This window comes from Melanostigma gelatinosum, assembly GCF_949748355.1.
Source record: "Melanostigma gelatinosum genome assembly, chromosome: 11".
Taxonomy (NCBI): Eukaryota; Metazoa; Chordata; class Actinopteri; order Perciformes; family Zoarcidae; genus Melanostigma; species Melanostigma gelatinosum.
Genome location: NC_136644.1, coordinates 3325756 through 3344980, shown reverse-complemented (window position 1 = coordinate 3344980; position 19225 = coordinate 3325756). Strand labels below are relative to the sequence as shown.

At 46.6% G+C, this 19225-nt stretch overlaps 2 protein-coding genes across 3 annotated transcripts; both read right to left on the bottom strand.

Annotated features, from left to right (window-relative positions):
• Positions 1 to 1117: 1117 nt before the first annotated feature.
• LOC306784866 (uncharacterized protein) lies at positions 1118 to 11557 on the bottom strand. 2 transcript variants are annotated; one of them, XM_079279023.1, is made up of 9 exons: positions 11484 to 11547; positions 8022 to 8060; positions 6291 to 7784; positions 5639 to 5731; positions 4790 to 4885; positions 3885 to 4001; positions 3466 to 3699; positions 2935 to 3284; positions 1118 to 2711 (listed from the first exon to the last, which is right to left on the bottom strand). In XM_079279023.1, the coding sequence occupies exons 1-9, from the start codon at positions 11539 to 11541 to the stop codon at positions 2211 to 2213; spliced, it is 2982 nt and encodes a 993-aa protein (XP_079135149.1). In that variant the 5' UTR covers positions 11542 to 11547; the 3' UTR covers positions 1118 to 2210. The 2 variants fall into 2 exon arrangements, with proteins under 2 accessions (XP_079135149.1, XP_079135150.1); XM_079279024.1 differs by lacking the exon at positions 8022 to 8060 and having other exon boundaries at positions 11484 to 11557.
• A 526-nt stretch (positions 11558 to 12083) lies between these two features.
• On the bottom strand, positions 12084 to 19136 carry LOC306784024 (transcription factor AP-4-like). The gene is made up of 7 exons (XM_079277833.1): positions 18837 to 19136; positions 16626 to 16791; positions 16410 to 16508; positions 15731 to 15901; positions 15136 to 15282; positions 14852 to 15022; positions 12084 to 14763 (listed from the first exon to the last, which is right to left on the bottom strand). The coding sequence occupies exons 1-7, from the start codon at positions 18923 to 18925 to the stop codon at positions 14608 to 14610; spliced, it is 999 nt and encodes a 332-aa protein (XP_079133959.1). The 5' UTR covers positions 18926 to 19136; the 3' UTR covers positions 12084 to 14607.
• Positions 19137 to 19225: the final 89 nt, after the last annotated feature.

The window sequence follows — 19225 nt, the reverse complement described above, 5'->3', positions numbered from 1 at the left end:
GCCAGAGAATATGATGACAAATAGGCTTAACTCCGTTCACATTAAACGTCGAGGCTTTTGTTCTTGAATGTGTTCTATTTCATGAAAGCCCATGTGCAGTATTACCAGCAGTATTTTTTTGTTGCTGCTCAAAGAACACTTTGGTCGAGACTGAAATCGTTCATCAGCTGTAGAATGTCCTTCATGTGCCCAGAGGATGAATCCTAATGACTTTGGTGATCCTCTGAATTTTGCTCTAGAGCCACCACGAGGTTTACATTTTTGGGTTTGAGTGAGATATGTAAAATTTTTCTCCAATACTTCGTTTTACAACCAATAACTAACGGCTAATGGCATTCCCATCAGCCAAAAATCAGCCAACACGCTAAACTAACATGACAAACAAGCAGACGTCCATCTGTAGCCGATGCCATTGGAACTATTTGTGTTCTGACACTTTTCAACCTAAATACTTCAGACCTGTTTCATAGTGCTGAACAGAAACACATTTAAATGAGAATAACCGAATTTATTATGACAGAGAATAAACCAAATGTATTCATGGCCAACTATCCCCAGAGAGAATAATATGAATATCCACATGCTGTGTAATAGGCTGCTATTCTTTGTGTATCACTGACAGATTATGTGGAATTCTTTTTTTCTCTTGCAGGAAATGGTCTCCCGTTTTCTCCTTTACTTTGAATTACAAATAAAACTGATGAAAATAAAACAAAGCTTCCTTTTTCCTCGCACTCTATGTCGTCCGTCTGACTGAAACATAACTGAGGCGCCTCCTGGTGGCTGTTTTCAGTCACTGCAGGGGATAACTCACCCGCTATCGCACAGCAGCATGTGCATTGTTCATGGGTTGTTGGGCTGATGCTTGCTCATCCAGCTGTTACACATTTAATCATGTTTCTCATTCATGCAATGCTGTTATGTGTGAACAAATTAGTCTGCACATTTTTATTGTGAAGGTGGTTTCTCCAACCCAGAGCAGTGTGTTGTGAGGATGAGAGCTCCTGCTTTTAGCTTGCATTTGGCCCATCTTTTCCAAATCCCCATAACAACTAAAAATTAATTATGTATTGTGTCAGGGGAAAACACTTCATCTGTAATGTCTTTGTATCCATAGAAAGGAAACCAAGACTGCAGAATTTCATTTAGTTGTTTATTGAAAAGAAATCACTCAAAAGAATGACAAATACAGACGAACCTAAAGGAACAATGACAGGATTGCCTTTTTAAAGGAACCGCAGCCGCTTTGCGGTAAGACGAGCAACAGTTCAGCGGGCTGGAAGGCCGCGTTGGCATTGAATACAAGCTGACATGAACAGGAAGCTGCGATTAAATGATGTTGTTATATTCAGTCAAATCAGTCCCAGTGCAGCTCTGAGACATTTTGAAATAAAATGTGCTTCTACAATGAATGTGGTATATCGTACAATAGAGGCGAGAGGACAGTACAGTGTCCAGCAGTGCAGCACAGCACAGCCACTAAACACGGTTGGATCCCTGCTCAATGAAAACACGACGGGTAAACCCTGTTTCTCCATTTGGTTGTGCCACCTTTGAAAATAAGCGTCCTGACACAATAGCACTGTGGCACTCTGAGATTTGTTTTTAAATGAAAAGTGCGTTACAAATAAAATGCATTGTTATTATTATTAATAAGGACAACATGCTCTGGTTTTACTGTAAAAACACAGCACAGCAGTTTGGAGAGTGGCAGCGTTTAGTACGATCGCTGCCAGCATCTTTCTCTGAAGCAGAAAAACTTGAATAAATAATGTACAAACGTGAACACAGTGAGAAACCAGAAAACATTCGGTCATTTCATTAACATGGAAGGTTACACAGGAGACAGACATCTTGGATTTCTCCTGTTGTATGTTTCTCTTGCAGACAGCAATGGCTTCAGGTGGAAAGTTGACTTCAAGCCTCTTTTGCTACATTCTTTTTCCTACTAAACCATAGTGGAAAAAACAACAAGTAGATACCAGAAGGGTGTCTTATAGGACAATGTGTACCAGATAATCGTTGCAAACCTAACCCAGGTCTGCTCAGCACATCTTTGCACATGTTCCCCTCTCTTTTCCCTGCTCAGCGTCTCCATACCCAGTTCTGAAAATCACAGCAGTGAGGATTGTTACAGGAAACCCTCCGGTTGCTGCCGCCATCCGCCTCCTCTGTTCCTCCTCCTGCAACCACGTCGCCTTCCATCCGTCTCACTGCTTCCTCCAGCGATTCTTGGGTTTCTCCTCACACCCGGGACCCTCACAGGTGCCGGGCAGCGGAGGCGGAGGTGAGGGTGCGGCCTTCGCCGGTGCGGGCGTGTCTGCGGCCTTGCCGACGCTGCCGAGCAGATCCGGGAGCTCGTACGAGATGGCCCTCTCTATCTTCTCGAGGAGGCAGCCGCCGGTCCAGCTGCAGTGGGAGGAGAGCTGCTTGAAGCTGGAAACCGGGTTCACGCCGAAGAAGTCCTGGTAGGCCTCCTTGTTGGGCAGGTCAAACTTGCTCACGTTGGTTTTGGCCAGAATGGATTTGAAGATGTAGTACTTGTCCGGGTCGTCGACAATGTCTTGGAGCACCTCGTCGGGGTCGCTAAACCAGCCCAGCTTGTCGGAGTAGGTCTGGAGGTAACGGTCGACCAGCAGGGCGTGGATGCGCACGCGGATGCCATGCTGGCGGACGAATGCGATCTTGTTCTCCATTTGATTCTCAATCACCTGCAGAAGGACAGAGACAGAAATGAGAAGAGACATATGGTCACAATGTGTAATGCAAGTGTTTTGTGAGTTTTAGCCATAATCCTTTTTATTTAGTGTCAAATAAAACGTTACCTCAGAGACATCACAAGTGTGCTGAACTCTTTAAAATGTGGTCATGTAGCTGGTGTTTAAAGGAATCATATTGTCAAGAAAAATAAAGGAAGAAGAAGTCATATCATGCCTGGTTGAGGTCCTCCAGCAGAGAGGTCTCCTCCTTCATGAACAGCTCTCGGCTGGTGTCTGCAGCATAGTCCTGAGGCCAGAAGGAGCCGACGTACACCCGAGGGGGCTCTGTGACTTTCATCAGGTGCGCCATGCTCCAGAACAGGGCCCCGTAGACCCTCATCAGGTTCTGGGTGGAAAGGCTGTCGGCCTTGTTGAGGATGAGGCGAATCTGGGACTCGCGGCCCTTCATCTGCCTGAAGAGCATCTCCAGCTCCCCGCCCACGTCCAGCTTGGTGGGGTCGAACACCTGGAAGATCAGATCTGCTCGATCAATGAACCACTGGCACACCTCGTTGTAGGGGTAACCTGAGGAAGAGGAGAGACCAGACACAATGCATGAGGTGTTTGTGTTGTATTGATACCGTGTGTCACGGTAATCACCGTCTACTGTCGGTTCGATGTTGCATATATCGTTGTAGTAAGTCTACAAGTCCAACGGGTGTCTGTGGCTTTGACGTAACAACATTATTGAGCAATGGCCGCTCACCTCTCTCCTGCTGCTTGCGGTTTTCAATGACGCCGGGCGTGTCGACGAAGGTGACCCTCTCCAGCAGCTTGTGGGGCATCTCGATGCCCACCAGCCGCTCCAGGAAGCCTTGGCCAAACTTCTCCAGGGGAGAGAAGGACCGTGAGCTGTCTGCTGCCATGACAACGCCCTCAATGGTCCGAGACTTCTCACCGTTCATTATGACCGTGTACTCTGAGGTGGTGGGCTCAGCACCTGGTGGAGGGATGACAGCGGGAAGGATTTAACACCAGCTGCACTGGAGGGTGAAGCTTATTTATTGATAGTTTGTTGGTTGATTTTTAGCTGATATGTTGATACATGTAATATATTCATGAATCTTCCTCACTACTCTGGTCCACTCTTGTTAAAATAGGTCAATAGGTTTTATCAGGGTGAACCTGTGTACAGCTCCTGTGAGGTGCCGTGAAGTCCCAGCAGGTAGTTGATCATGGAGGACTTGCCGACGCTCCATGGTCCCAGGAACAGCACCATGGGCTTAGAGGTGATCTCGCCATCTACAGTTTGACAGACATGCGCATAAAGAAAAGGTTTGCGGGAGAAAGAATGAAAATACATTTTGCTGCAGTTTATCTCGGGTTAATTCAGAATACTACTCTGCAAGAACGTTCTTGGTCCTCGCACAGTCAACGTGGTGTGATCGCCCCTTATTGTCTTGTGTCATCTCGGTGTTAAAATGTACACAAGCACACAGAAAATACCCAAATCAAATGGGCAGACTGAAAAGAAGTTTCCTTCACACATTACAGTCTTTCCATTCTGCACCACAAGGGGTCCCAGAGTCTCACGCCCCAGTTTGAAGACTTCATCCTGCTCCTCAGCAGAAATAATACTCCCTGCCCTCAAGTGCAATGGAACAAAGTTGTCGGGAGTCTGGCCCACACAACGCTCCCTTTACTTTTCAGCAGACAGAGTCCTTATTGTGCTTCTCTGTGCGCCTGGTTTGAATAATGTCAGGTCCTGCCTCTTATTTCTTCTTAATCATGACTTTATTTGTGCTCCACTGTTTTTGTGCGACTCCAGTTTATGAACTCGTAGAGGAGCTGTGAGGTGACGTGTATTTGGTGGACAGTAATGTTCCCTTTTCTTTTTACATGAATGCTTTGCCCATGTGGGCCTGTAAGTCCCTGACAGACACTGTGGGTTAGGGTCCCAGGCTGTGCCATCAGTGTGTGTGTGGACATTAATATTTCGATGAGATACCCATTCGCCGTTTACTACGGTCAATATTTCTCATTGCATGCCGTTTAATCCAGGGGAGATCTCGAGAAGGAAGCTGGTTTACCTGTGACTTCATGCTGCCTGAGCTCGTTGTACTTGTAGGCTTGCTCCATTGGCTTGATGGCAGTGTGGTAGATGTTCAGCAGCTTCTTCATAGCAGCTAGTGTTGGATGTGTTAATTGGGATGTAATGGCGAGAAGACATGTTGGACAAGATTATTATTAATGCTCTTATACCATTACTGATTACAACAGTTCCCGCGGCAGTGCATGATGAATTGCCCTCATAAAGTTGATGAAATGGAGCTGAGGTGATTAGAAGACCGGCTCTGCTGCAGCACTTTGAAATGAACGAGTCTTCTTTGGGAGAACAGAGAGGCTTTCATGAGTTACACATTCACACTGATTAATCACCTGCCTCAAGACGTGTCTGCACGCTCACACGCATACACACACACACACACACACACACGCATACAGTACACACACTCACTCACAACGGCCCCAGGACTAGACATCATGAAGCAATTTTCAGAATAGTTTCGGCAGAAAATCCCCCCAAATTGTCTCGAACTTCCTTTCATTCTCATGCAAACACATCTGCTTTTCTTTTCCATTGACGATGTTGCTGTAAACAATGTTCACTTCGATACTGAACCACAGGCGTTTCCACAGCCACCGTCTGAAAGACATTTGAAACGGTGGGCAGCACAGCAGTGTTTGTCAGTGAGCATCCTATTTCTGATCAGCAGGATGTGGTTTTCCCTTTGTGCACGTGCGTATGCACGAGTGTTTGGGTGTATATATTTGTGCTGGTGGGAGAGGAGCTTTACGCCCTTTCACTGCATTTCGAGCAAAGAAATTCAAAACCACATGTCTTATGTCAACAACTTTCAGACGTCTTTGTTCCTCACCTGAGAGCTCTGTCGAGGGTTCAGCAGTAGCCAATCGCAGCGTGTTCTCAATGTGGGTGCGGTCCCGCAGTGCCCGCCCTGCTGCCTGATGTTCTGATTGGAGGATCAGAGAGTTAAGTCAACATGCATTTACCTGTGTGACAGGAAGTAGTAATGCTTAGTCGGCCAGAGAAGGCCTGGAACACAATGTTATTGTTTTCTGCAAAGCTACATCCATGGAATGAACCACTCCTTTCAGCCAATCATGAAAAACTCATGCTGACATGGGTTCAAAGTAAAAGCGCTGCTCCAGGTAAATGGTGTCCTGAGTTGTGAGTGACAAGACCATCTGGGGGAGAGTACAGGCCCAACTGTTATATCATGCTGTTGTCCATCTATTCCCTTCCTCTGCTATTTTGGTTTGTTTATTTCTGTACCAGAGGTTGTTGCTAATTCCCCTTTAAGGGGGCTTTGCATGCCTCGGAGAGACCGATAGAGACCGTTGCTGTTGTTTCACAGCCCATCTCAGCTAAACGTCCCGTCACACAAGAATCAGAATTTGCTACCACTTTATAACAAAGCATACCTTCTGATACAGCTTCTCTATTGAGGTGAAAGGAGAGTTACACTTCTGACATACGACAAACACAGATGGTGTTTTGTCTTTTTGTACCTTTGGGTTTTGACGGTGCAGGCTCCTCTGAAGACACCTCCTCCACTGTCACCTCCTCGTCATCGACCGGTGCCTCCTCCACCATCGCCTCCTCAATGACCGGTTCCCCTTCCACAGTCGCCTCCTCTGCAGATTCTGGTGTGACCTCCACAACAGGCTCGAGCTCCACTTCGGGCTCTGGCTCTGCAACTACCTCAATCTCAGGCTCTGAAATCACCTCTGGTTCTGGTTCAGGCTCAGGAATCACCTCTGGTTCAGGCTCTGAAATCACCTCTGGTTCTGGTTCAGGCTCTGAAATCACCTCTGATTCTGGTTCAGGCTCTGAAATCACCTCTGGTTCTGGTTCGGGCTCTGAAATCACCTCTGGTTCTGGTTCAGGCTCCTCTGGTTCAGGTTCTGAAATTGACTCTGGTTCAGGCTCTGAAATCGCCTCTGGTTCTGGTTCAGGAATCACCTCCGGTTCAGGCTCTGAAATCACCTCGGATTCTGGTTCAGGCTCTGAAATCATCTCTGGTTCTAGTTCGGGCTCTGAAATCACCTCTGGTTCTGGTTCAGGCTCTGCAATCACCTCTGGTTCTGGTTCAGGCTCTGCAATCACCTCTGGTTCTGGTTCAGGCTCTGAAATTATCTCTGGCTCTGCAGCCACCTCAATCTCAGGCTCTGAAATCCCCTCAGGCTCTGAAATGACTTCAGGTTCTGGCTCTGCAAACACTTCAGTCTCAGGCTCTTCAGTCACCTCTGGTTCTGGTTCAGATTCTGCTATTGCTTCAGACTCTGTTTCCTCAGATTCAGAGTCAGTTTGAGGAAGCTCAACTGGTTCTGCTTCTGGTTCCAGTGCAACCTCTTCCTCAGCAGCTTCCTCCTCTACAGCCTCATGTATGGAGGTCTCCACACCGTCCTCCTCAGCGGCTGTATCCTCCTGAGTCTCTTCAACTTCTGGTTCCTCAACTGCTTCTTCTTCAGCAGCAGCTTCTTTTGCCTCTGCAACTTCCTCCTGAGGTTCATTCACTTCTTCCTCCTCGTTGGATAATTCCTCCTCTGCTTCTTCCTCGCCTTCCTCGATTTTCTCCTCCTCTTCCTCAACCACAGCTACTTCCTCCTCTTCAGACAATGCAACCTCCTCAGATACTGCCTCCTCTTCCACACTTTGATCCTCAGCCTTCTCCTCAGATGTCTCCTCCTCTTCTTCTACCTCTTCCTCTCCATCGCCTGTAATCTCCTCAGTGGAAGCATCGCCCTCCACAGACGCTGCCTCCTCCTCTTCTTCGTCATGCTCCGAGGTCGAAGCTGAATCGTCTGCAGTATCTACAGCTGATGGAGGTTTGCAGGGCTGGCATATGGCCCTCTCCGGGGCCGGGGTGTCGTTGGAGGAGCTCTGGCTGGCGGGCTCCTCTGTTGTGTCACATCCACAGGAGAAGAGATCTCCCTCCGGCTGCCGGAGCTGCAGACGCACCAGGGGATCCTCATCGTGGATGGAGGGCCCCGTCAGAAGATCTAAGAAGAGGAAATAAGTGATTAGACAGGAGAACTCTGGTCTGGTGTCTCTTTCCAAAAACATTTTGAATGTTTGAGCTTTTGATCAGCACCAAGACAAATAGTTCTTCAATTAAAAATGTAGAATTCATCCCTGATCAGAGTCCTGATTGTCATTTACTTTTAAACGGAAGATGCTCAGAAATCAACTGACCGATCAGACTGCACTCTCTAGCAGGACCTCTGCAGACCACTCACCTTTGTCTGCTACGTCAGTGTTTGACCAGTGCTCAGTCACTGTGCAAGAACAGAGCAGATCAGATGTTCAGCACCTCACAGATTTAAGACTCGCATTTCAGCTCCTTGAATGGTGACACCACAGAGAGGACTATTTGAAGCAGACGTACGGTGGACAGTTACAGTAGACAACCTAAAAGAAGACCGCTGAGATACACACACTGTTCAACCTGCAGTAACCGAGTTTAGGCCACTCGGGGGCCGAAGTTGTGAACACATCATTGACGAATCAACACCTTTTAAGCTGATATGACTGATTATTTGCATGTCCAGCAGTTAGAGAGCAACATTATAATTGACTTAGAGTCGGTTTCAGGTCACCTGATGAATGTAAGTCCAACATTCACTCCTTTAGCGCTGAAGCTCACTACAACTCTCTGCCAATGATTTCTGTAGGTTCATGACTTCGCGTTATCCCCTCTCACGCTGTCATTTGATACTTCATTGATCTCAATTAAACGAAATCTGATTTCCATATAAGTAGACTGAGAATAGTTAAGAGTAATGACGTCTAACAAGTTCAACCAACCAAAAAGCCCAATGTCCCCAATCTTTAAGGCCCTGCACACCCTCACAGGTGTTTTTAATTACTCTGACTGGACTCTGTAACTTTGTACCAATAAGAACGATAACAAGGGAAGTTGTCCCGCCCTAATGAGGGATGTGTCAGTCAAGCACAACTTGTTCACTCCCACATCTCCCTGAGCAGAGGTCCAATCAGGCAACAAGTGGATACACCTGTGTGGATGGACCGCGGGCTTCAGCTGGACGGGCTGTAATCAATCGGGACGAACAAATCAGAAGTGAGTCAACAGGAGACAAACATGAAGTTGTTGATTTTGAGGGATGCTACGCCACAATCTGAAACTATAAATAAGCTAATACGTTGCTGACATGACATGACAAGGTTGGCTATCAGCTGCTTCATGTTTTAAATGTGGATGTGAAAGTATGAGTGTAAAGCCTTGAAGCTGAGTCCACCAACCCCATGATCAGCTGCTTCTGAGTCAAGATACATTTATATGGAAGTCCTAATGCTCATCTATCTGACATGATGCGATCGGGACTCTGTGTACTCTCCTTTTTTCCGCACCATCCTCCATGACGGCTTTTATTGCTCTATTTTAAGGCCCTGAATCACACACCAAACCATTTCAATCTCATCATGTCGCTTGTGACCTCGAGTATCTGGAAGCTTTGTTAGCTTCGGTGACCAGAGAACATCAAGTTTAAAGTCCCAAAGCATCCCCACTGCGCGCAAACTGTGAAGATGTTTTGTCCCGCAGTGTTTTCTGCATCGTGATGGTAGTTTTTCTCTCGACTTTTACCAAAAGTCTGATATCATTCCAAGTCTAAGCAAAGGCCACGGTACGAATCTAGCCAGGACGCGTCGCTGTTCAATGTAATACGAACCCGGTCAAACACCACGAGCGAAACCAATGGAATCCAGTGCTTGGCTGGGCCATCACTGATCACAATGGAAATGCATCGTTATTGGAGTTTAAGTCCCAAAATCACAATCATCCAAGAGATAAAAAATCAATAAAATCCAGCACACGAAACAGCTCTGTGCCATTTGGGCTGTGAAGGTCTGCTGATGTTAAGAGACGGTCACATATTCATGGCGTACTCCCTGGCCGTCGTTGGCAGACGTGGGTGTGAGCTTGTCCGCACTCGGCTGCTCCGATTGGGGCACGAGGAGGGTTTGGATGCTGTCTAAAGACATATAATAGTGCTGCAGCATCGCATGTGCTGACACATAAACAGCAACCGCAGAGGATATGTTGCCAGAGTTAAATAACAAAACATTAAAAGGTCAGTCTATTGCCTGATGACCATTTATTGGTTTGTTTACGTTACATCCAATAAGGTAAATCCTAAAGGTTCTGTGATGGATGCACCGTGATGTGATGATTCAGATACGAGCATCAAATGTACGGGAACCAGTGGCGGGCCGTCAGGGCCAGCAAGGCCTTCTCTGCTGGCCTCGACAGAATCACAAAGTTAGAGCTGTTTTATGACTTCATATTTTTTCTTAAATACACTACATGTCTTATAATTTATTAAAATATTTTTCCCATTATCTTATTTTCTCATTGCACAGCTACTGTCTTCCTCAGTTGCTCTGCTTCCAGTGCAGCTTGTTTTAAGCAGAGCTTTTATCCAATCAGATCTCACCTCTGTGTCTCTAGGTAGAACAGAGGCCCGAGAACAGAGGCCCACATCTTTTGTCTGCTTCTACCATCAGAGTTTCGTGCATCGTGCCTCTCTGGTGGCTCCTCGCCCAGCTGCTGCTGCTGCTGCAGTGAGGCCTGGGCTATGAGCACAGTGTGGCGGGGATAGAGTGGGACAGGTGCCTGTGAGCTGGATGCTACATCTTTGGGACAGAAATAGACCCACAATGAGTCAGAGGGTCGAAAAGAGGGAGGGATAATTCCACTTCTATTTCCAGTAAAGTGTGGCGCTCCACTCGTCCCTGCGACTGTCGCGAGGCCGGCCTGCAACAGTGTGCGGCGGCGGTGCGTGACTCAGCATCTCTTTCAAGAGCAAGAACAACAAATGCATCAGCAGCTCCGGTGCCGCTGACATGCACCCTGCTTACCGTGCAACTCAAACGTGATGAATGGTTCGTTAACATGCTTTAACACTTGCAACAGTCTCCTTTTTAGACAGCAGAGCTTAAAGCCTGTCAGCGGTGGGTCTGCACATCTGGCTCATCTTAATCAGCATCTGTCTCAGCATTCATACTTATTGATTAAAGCCACACACTCTATACCTGTAACACCGTCCCGTTCATCTCATCATTGCGTGTGCTGTATTTGTCAAGTCGAGTTTGTCAGTCGAACGGAAATAGATCCAGTGGGAAAAAGTGACCATTTCTGCCAGTTTTTGCTTTGGCTGCAGCAGAGTGTGTCTCTCTGTAGCGAGTCCAAGTCACTCCGTCAGGGACAGTTTCCATCAGCTGGTGCCACCTTAGCCCGGAGCTTTTCATTTGTACAACCGCAAAGCTCCACAGTGTTCCAGGGTAACATTCAGTACACGGTTCCTGCCCAATCAGCCGAGTTACGTAAGCAGAGATGTCAGTCACATTTTGAAACACATTTCAACGCAACTGGCAGGAAGCAAAGTGATCAATCCTGGATGTAACATTTAGTTGAATATTCATACTCATGTAATGCAACAACACAATAAAAATAGACTGATCGTTTCACGTTTCCTTCATATTATTGACCTGTAAAATAATTGTCCACAGTCAAGACATACAAAGCTCTATGTTCAAAAACACAGATCAAATTCCTATGCAGATATCTGGTGATCATCATTTACATTTCACATACCACACCTGCTAAAATAACTCAAATGCATCCGACGGCACTAACACCCTGAATATTTTGAAAATAAGACATAAACCGTCCACCTTACCTGCAGCAGACAGAGCCAGCAGGGACAGCAAGCAGCACACAGACAGCAGAGACTTCATTTTGGCTGCCAGGGGCCTTCCCCTCATCTCCCCCGCCTATATATACTGCTCTGGCTGAAGGTCAGAGGGCACGCCAGTGGAGAAACTGCAGCCATATCAGCCATTGTGTGTCAAAGCAGCTGCCTGGGCCCATCAGGAGTGTTTGGAGCAGAGAAGAAGCACGTAGAAACTGGCTGACCACGCTGTGGTCTTTTTAATCACCTGCTGCGTAAAAGTCATAGATTTTTATTGAGCTTCTATAAATGCAGCTTTTAATCCAAAGTGTATTTATTGCCTTCTACACCAGCATTCAAAGACAAACGGTGATTTTTCTTTCAAACGTACACTTGTCACAGCTGAGTGTCTGTAGTAATCGTATTTAGCCTGAAGGAGACTAAAAGGAGGTTTGTGTTCCACCTGCTTATCAGAAATGTCTCTTCGCTGCTGCTGAAGGAGTCGCTCGATGTCGCCTCCTGGTGGACGAAGCGGTCCATATCATGCATCATATCGGCAAAGCAAAGGAAGCAGAAGGGTGTAATAAAAAAAGTACAAATTTTATTTTTTTTTCCATCTTTACAAAGGCCTGTTTACCCAAGTTTTTATAAACAAAATATAACAGCTTCTCATCGACCTGGACTGATGGGAAAAATAACAAAAACACAAAAGTATAAAAAAAAAAAGATGCTCGTCATCAAAAATGTAAAACCAGACAAATGAAAAGACAGAAAAGCAGAACACAATAAACAGCTGTTGAGTCGCATCACAGCAAGAGTTTACAAAAAAATAAAATGGCAAAAAAATAATTCTTCCTCATCGTTGATTCAGGCAGTACAGAACAGCAAGTGCTTCATATCAAATACCTCAAATTCCACCAAAAGACAACAGTGCTGCAACACAATATACAGAAACATTTGGGGAGAAGTGTTCAGCTGACCAATCGCAAGCCTCGGCCTAAACGCGGCCCGTGGCTCACCGTTCGTCAACGAAACACCAAACCCGTGAGCAAAGTTTCACAGAGAACATGTTAGAAGTCCTCGCCGTGTCTGACGAGAGAAACGCTCGTCTACCAGATAGAAAACTGGACTCAGTGAGCGAAAAACACAAGACAGTTTCACACGGAACGCATCAGTCATGTGTTTGTAAAAAAGAAAAGAAAAAAGGAAACCTGCAAAAAAAAGCCCGCTTTATAGAAGAGAAAACAGCAATTAGTAACATGCATTCAATTGGCAACAGAACATATAAGAGATCAAAAGACAGATACAAAATCCAAATAAAAGGAATGCTTACAGCATCACGTCAGCGTATCAAATCGAGTGTGACAGGAGGGAGGCTCGGAGCAGGGGTTTCCAGTCTACGTCCCGAGAAATAGAAGCAACGCAACATGAGGTGGATAGACTTGGTGCGTTCGGGGAGAGACCTCCAATTCAGTTCATTACTCTCCATTCGAGTTTTGGACTTTTTGTGTCATCTGATGCACTGAAAACGTAGAGCGAACTATTCTACAGAACAGCTGCCGATCTCCTCTTAGAGGGATCCCTTTTCCAAAAATGATGCTTTTTTGGGGTTGGAGTCCAGTAAGATGTGACCAGCCTATATTGTGATGTTATTTGATATTCATGCGAGTATATATCTCACAACAAGATAACACAAACAACCCCCCCCCCCCCCCGCTCTCTAAGCAATACCAAGCTGTGGAAATGACGAGACGAGACTCAAGACGCGTAATAAACGTGTGGAGTTACAGGAGCTTGGGCCTCGGCTCGCTGCTGGTCAGAGAGACTACATTCTGTGACTGGAGGTGTAATGTACACACCCATCAACGGTGCATAGATAACTTCACCTCACGTATAAACGACACCGACTAATGGACTGAAGATGGAATTGCATAAATACCATGAAACTAGTGCATAGTTACTGAAATCAACAAACCAAGAGCACGAGATGGACTGGAAGTCTTTGGAGGAAAACCGGAAGCCTTCATTCAAACGGAGCGTGTCAATCACGTCGGTTTCAGATTCAAACATCAGCCAAACTTTACATATTCTCATATGATTAAGCCAAATTGTCTCATAATAATAACAGTTAAGAATTAATAACAGCCACTAAAATGCTGTTTTTTTTTGAGAAACGAAGCAATATTTGGTTCCGTTTTATAAAAACACCATTTTTTTTTTTAAATTGGGGTGAAACGACCACCAGTAGATAAGAAATGAACATTTTAAAATCACGATTCATCTCGAGGCCTCCGGTTCTCCGTAAAAACCCAACAAACCTCCAATTTTAAATTGTTAACCTCAATATAACAAAATGTTAACCTTCGACATTCAGTAACCCTGACAGGAAAAAAAAAAGTTAACAAAAACACGAAGAACATTAAAACTAAAAAGACGATTCATGTAAATTGTTCAACAGCTTATTTTTTAAGGGCTTATTAAGATATCAAAAACAACCTTTTTTTTCAAGTAAATCAAGACATAATTTCATTCAACATCTTTCCTCAAATTTACTTTGCAATTAAGTTTCAATTTGTCCCGAACTTTCTAATTTAGAAATGCCTTCTTTTGTAGTTTTAAGTTGGGTTTTGTGGAAACAAAGTGATTAAGACGGGGGAAGAAATCACTGCAGCTCCGCATTCCCATTTTCAGATTCAAGAGCTGCTCGCTTATTGTGTCGTTACATTCAACTCTCCACTGTACTGGCTCCATCAATTTGTCGCACGAATAATACTGTCAGCGCGCCGGTGGCGACAGCATGTAGCACATAAAAACACGAGGAGGACGGACTGATGCGGAGAGATTTTCACACGAGGGGACCCCCAAGTCTTCAAGGAGCCACAGACCGGCTCCGACGTTGAAAAACAGCCTTTCAAAATCCCCACGGGGCCTCCTCTGCACGCTGGCCATCCTACTCGTTTGAGATTTTACAGTACGAAGACTGACACAGAGCTTAACCACTGGATTTAGGAGTTTGGATAATGCCAAAAAGATTTTTTTTTTTTTTAAGTAGTCAAGCTCCTGGAGGGAATCTTACAGTGAGTAGGTATTTTAAGTGTTTGTGTGTGTATGCGAGTCCATTGGGGGGGGGGGATCAGTTCATCGAGCAGTCCTCGCCCTCTGTGTCGGTGTCTGTGTCCGAGCAGGCGGTGTCCATGGCCACGTGGGCGGGGCTAACGATGACGGCTCGTCTCTGCTCCTCCTCGGCGCTCGCTCTCCTCTCCTGAGCGCGCTCGATGTGCTGGATGGCCTGAAAGCAGCGCAACGAGAAACAGACTGAAGGCTGCGGCAAGTATTCGGTCCGCCGAGAGACGCCAAAGGGAAACAAGAACTCCTACCTGCACAATAGTGTCCAGGTTCTGCCTGGATGTGGACACGGTGCCGGTGGTGACAGACGGGCTCATGGTCACGACGGTGACGTGATGGTGCGGGTGCTGGGTTAGTGTCGGGGCCGGAACGATGACCGTGGGGTGGTGGGTGGGGGCAGGGGGAGTGGGAGACGCCAGCACCTGGGGGACGCAACAAAATATGTGTCAAGCCCTGCGCGACAGCCCAGAATGCCTCACTTCAGAAGCCTTTTTGTTCAAACAGCAGCGGTTTGGAGTTGCAGAGTGCCTCTGACCTGTGGACTGTGTGGTCGTCTGTCGGCAGCGTGGATCTGCTGCAGCCGTAGCAGCGTCTGGGTCTGGAGGAGCGCCTGCTCCTCCTCCACCTGCTGAGTGATCACCTTCAGACGGTCCGGCTGCAGCTGGCTGCTCAGAGATCGCATCTGCACACAAACACACAGCAGCGCGCCGGTTAATCACAGCGAGAGCAACGTCAGCAGCACTTTAAGGGCAACTCGAAACACGTCGAAAGGCCTTTGAACTACTGCGGAAAGACGCCGTCAATAATCACTGCAGAACCGAAGAGCAACGGATGCTGCTAGTGAACGAGAGAAGTAGCACACGGATAAAACCGATGATTGTTTGATAAATAACATGAATGCATTGTAACAAAAGTAGGATCGTCAAAGTCTTATTTGTTTCCACTTTCATTCCAAGATCTGCTTTTCTATTGGTCTCCATTGTGCAGCATGGTGTTCTATCAACAGCTCCATTCTTTAATATTGAAATATCTCAATCATATAATTAGATTGAGAGAAGTTTAACACCTGAGAACCAAACAGTTACTGTGAGAGCGTAACACCCCTGAACTACCTTCTTTCATTGTCTCACCTGTTCCTCCAGCTGCATGCGAGCCGAGCGCTCCTTGTCCAGTTGCTGTCGCAGCTCTAACATCTCCCGCCTCACCTCCTCTACCTTCTCCTCCTCCAGCGTGTCTGGAGAGCCGATCCCTTCATCCTTCTCCTCCGCTCGCCTCCTCTTGGGCGATGAGCCGCTGAACTCCTGGAGGGACACGGTTAAATGTGAAACAACCGTCGCATTAAATATTACACGTTTGATATTTGTAAAGGAATGGAACCAACACGGCGCCGGCCTCTGCACAGATTCTGAGAAGTCTCCGCTCTATTTTTAAAAAAAAGACACGCGCCGCTTGTGCCGAGCTGAACAAACGGCCGTTTGGGCGAGACAACAAAGCGCCAGGTGAACCAACAGCCTGGTAAACAAAAGAAACCGGTAAACACATATGTCTCACATGGCTGAATATAGATGGAGGAAGCCGTGTCCGTGTCCAATTTTTTGGGCTGGGGAAAGAACATATTTTCCAGACTACAATTACGCAAACATAATTATTACAGGTTGTGCAGCCTGTTCTCATTCCCGGGTCAAACACTGCCGCTTTGTCACAGACACAGCGAGAGAGCATACGGGTCATGTCGGGTGGCTCGGGCTGCATTCGCTCAAAAATGAGGTCGACACAATTATTATGAGAAACAATGGCACGTGATTTTACCTGGATGAAGCGTTTGAGCTGGTTGTTCTGTGCCAGGAGCTGCGTCTTTTCCTGCTCCAAGGCAAAGATGTAGTCCGACGTCTGCTGCAAGATGGCCGCCTGGCAGGGACGGACCAAAGAAAGTGAATAGGAGAACGGTGCACGGGCCGAAAGCTTAACATTGTGTCGTGATCTGCGCCTGTCACAAAGCGCCGGTGTGTGCATGTTTTTCCGCACCTTGCTGAGTTTCTCCCCGTCTGTGTGGGGCAGGACTGTTTTGAGCGACTGGAAGCCCGCGTTGATGCTCTGCATGCGCCGGCGCTCGTTGCTGTTGGCAATCTCGCGGCGGATTCGTCTCTCCTGGTCCTGGGCCGTCTCCGGACTGAGGGGGATGTTGGCCAGGCTGAGGGAGCAAGGTCAAAAGGAGAGAGACGCTCATTATTCTGTCCACGGGGGCGCCGTGTCCAATGAGAAGACACTAGCTCCTCTCTGGCGCACATTTGATCCTTCTTCTAATTTTGGATGAAATATTCTCCTTTCAAATTATTCTAGCACACCGTCAACATCAAAGAAAACGCAGTGAACAGAAAAAGGTGACATAAATATATATATATATAAACAGCTAACAACACATATCTCTGACATGAATCTGCTTAAAATAAGCAGCAACAATTAGCAACAATCTGATCTCTGACACGGACTACTTAAACCTTGAACCTGGACTCTTTACTCGGCTTTAGTCTCGACCTCACATTCCTCGGTTTAGTCGCCTGGAGATCTTTGGGTTTGGCTGAACTCAGTGCCCCCTCTCTCTCTCTCACTCACTCTCTCTCTCTCTCTCTCACACACACACACACACACACACACACACACACACACACACACACACACACACACACACACACACACACACACACACACACACACACACACACACACACACACACACACACACACACACACACACACACACACTTGGATGTTATGGTGGCAAACCCCTCTTTGTCATGTTTACTCAGGGGAAGAAATGTGTGAACCATTAAGCCTAAAGGTGATTGTGATTATGAAAAAGGTCAGACAGCGCACATGGCTCGAAATAGTGATCTCTATAAAAGATGAGTTTGTGGGTGTGCAGCCATACACTAATGTTCAGACTTTTTATTATTTATATATATTTACTAAAAAGCTGCAAAAACCAAAAGACCGTTATTATCTCATTATGTATGAACATACATCTTTGAATTGCTTAATTATGTGCCTCAGTTTCCTCTTATTTTGAAAAGCTTCCTTACATACAGCTTAATCTACCGGTTAAAGTCCTTATGGTGATGTAGAGCAGACTGCGGAGCATAAGCAACATTTAATGAGGATATATTGTCCTCTGATGAAAACATGTCGTTGAGCAAATGTCAAAGACCGACCTCAGCCCATCATCATGTTTACTGTTGTCATGTTTCAGATATCCGACCAGAAACGGCACATAAAAACAAATACATCCACCCAGCACAGTGCCGGTGTTATTAAAGTTTAGAGATGAAGTCAGCTGTTGTCAGCTGGAGCTGCGGACCTTCAACATGGCCGCCGGAGGGCGCGTCGGACAGTCTGGACGGCGGCAGCAGTGAAACGTGACTCCGCCAGCAGCAGCAGCAGCAGCTGCTGCAGGCCCCCCGGCATCATGGAGAACAATGCTTTCTACCGTTAGCACTAAGCTAGCAGTCGCCATCTGGTCTGCTGCTCCGGGACGAAGATACACGGCCCCTCGTCACACGTATGAGACGACACGGGTCACTTAATGAAACACGCCAGTACACACGAGTGAAAGAGAGTCCGTGCAGCCACAACAAGGCGAGAAAACGAGTGCATCCTGGTAGCTAACTAGTTAGCCATGCTAAGCTAATTTTAGCACACGACACGACCGTGGCTGCTACGCACATAGCAAAGCCGAACCCCCAAATTCACCGAGACGCATTCAATACCTCGACATATACGTTACACCATATACCTAATTTGGTAAAAACTGGCAACGTGTGTACGAAACTGTGGTTTCAAACATGTGGTTTTGTGTTTAGCAGCGGCGCGGCGGGGAACACGTTAACTACCACGTGGTTGGCGTTCAACTGGAAGCAAATGTATCGATTTCATGGCGCTGATTTACATATTTCCGAGTGGAATGGCTGCAAACAAGCCCGTGCGGGTTATTACACGTTACTAGACCAGCCAGTGTAATAACATTAAGCTGAACTATCTTCTATATCCTCGCCGCCAACTGCAGCAGCTGGCCAACAAGCTGCTAATTTCCACAACCATGCTCCTGCTGCCAAGACATCGCAGCGAAGCTAACACCTAGCATGCTAACTGAAGTCGGGCTGCATCTCACGCACACACGCATACACACTACAGCGACACGAGGGATGATTTGTGCACGCGGTTTCAGACTCGGATACACACCTGCAGAGACCTCCAATAACATCCTTCTCCGTCTTCTTGAAATGGTGTAAGGACGCTATCTTGTCTGTCGGCATCATGAAATATTCCATGCTTTCAAAGCCACCTTCTGTGGTCCGTGTTTTCTATTTTTTCTTCTTCTTCTTCCTCCTCCACTGCTGTCCTTGTTAAAATACTGATGCTGTACGTGTTTAGCACCGAGCTCTCGCTGTACTCCTCAATGGCGCATATCTAAAATACGGCTTAAAAATGTGCCAATCTGAAGAATAGACTTAGAAAAATAAAAGTAAGTTCAAGCTGTGTTGCTTCCCACAGCTGATGGGGTTCCCTCCAATGTGTGTGTGTTGCTTCTTGCCTCCGCCTACTACGTGTCTGATGCCTCCGCCTACTAC

Excerpts from the sequence above, each read along its gene's own strand:
- LOC306784866 (XM_079279023.1), bottom strand. The coding sequence starts at position 11,541 with ATGAAGTCTCTGCTGTCTGTGTGCTGCTTGCTGTCCCTGCTGGCTCTG. Across the intron at positions 4,002-4,789 it reads CAGGCAGCATGAAGTCACAG|ATGGCGAGATCACCTCTAAG; the intron begins GTAAACCAGCTT and ends GTCAAACTGTAG. Across the intron at positions 3,285-3,465 it reads CCGCAAGCAGCAGGAGAGAG|GTTACCCCTACAACGAGGTG; the intron begins GTGAGCGGCCAT and ends CCTCTTCCTCAG.
- LOC306784024 (XM_079277833.1), bottom strand. The coding sequence starts at position 18,925 with ATGGAATATTTCATGATGCCGACAGACAAGATAGCGTCCTTACACCAT. Across the intron at positions 15,902-16,409 it reads AGCTCAAACGCTTCATCCAG|GAGTTCAGCGGCTCATCGCC; the intron begins GTAAAATCACGT and ends GTGTCCCTCCAG. Across the intron at positions 15,283-15,730 it reads GCATGCAGCTGGAGGAACAG|ATGCGATCTCTGAGCAGCCA; the intron begins GTGAGACAATGA and ends GTTTGTGTGCAG.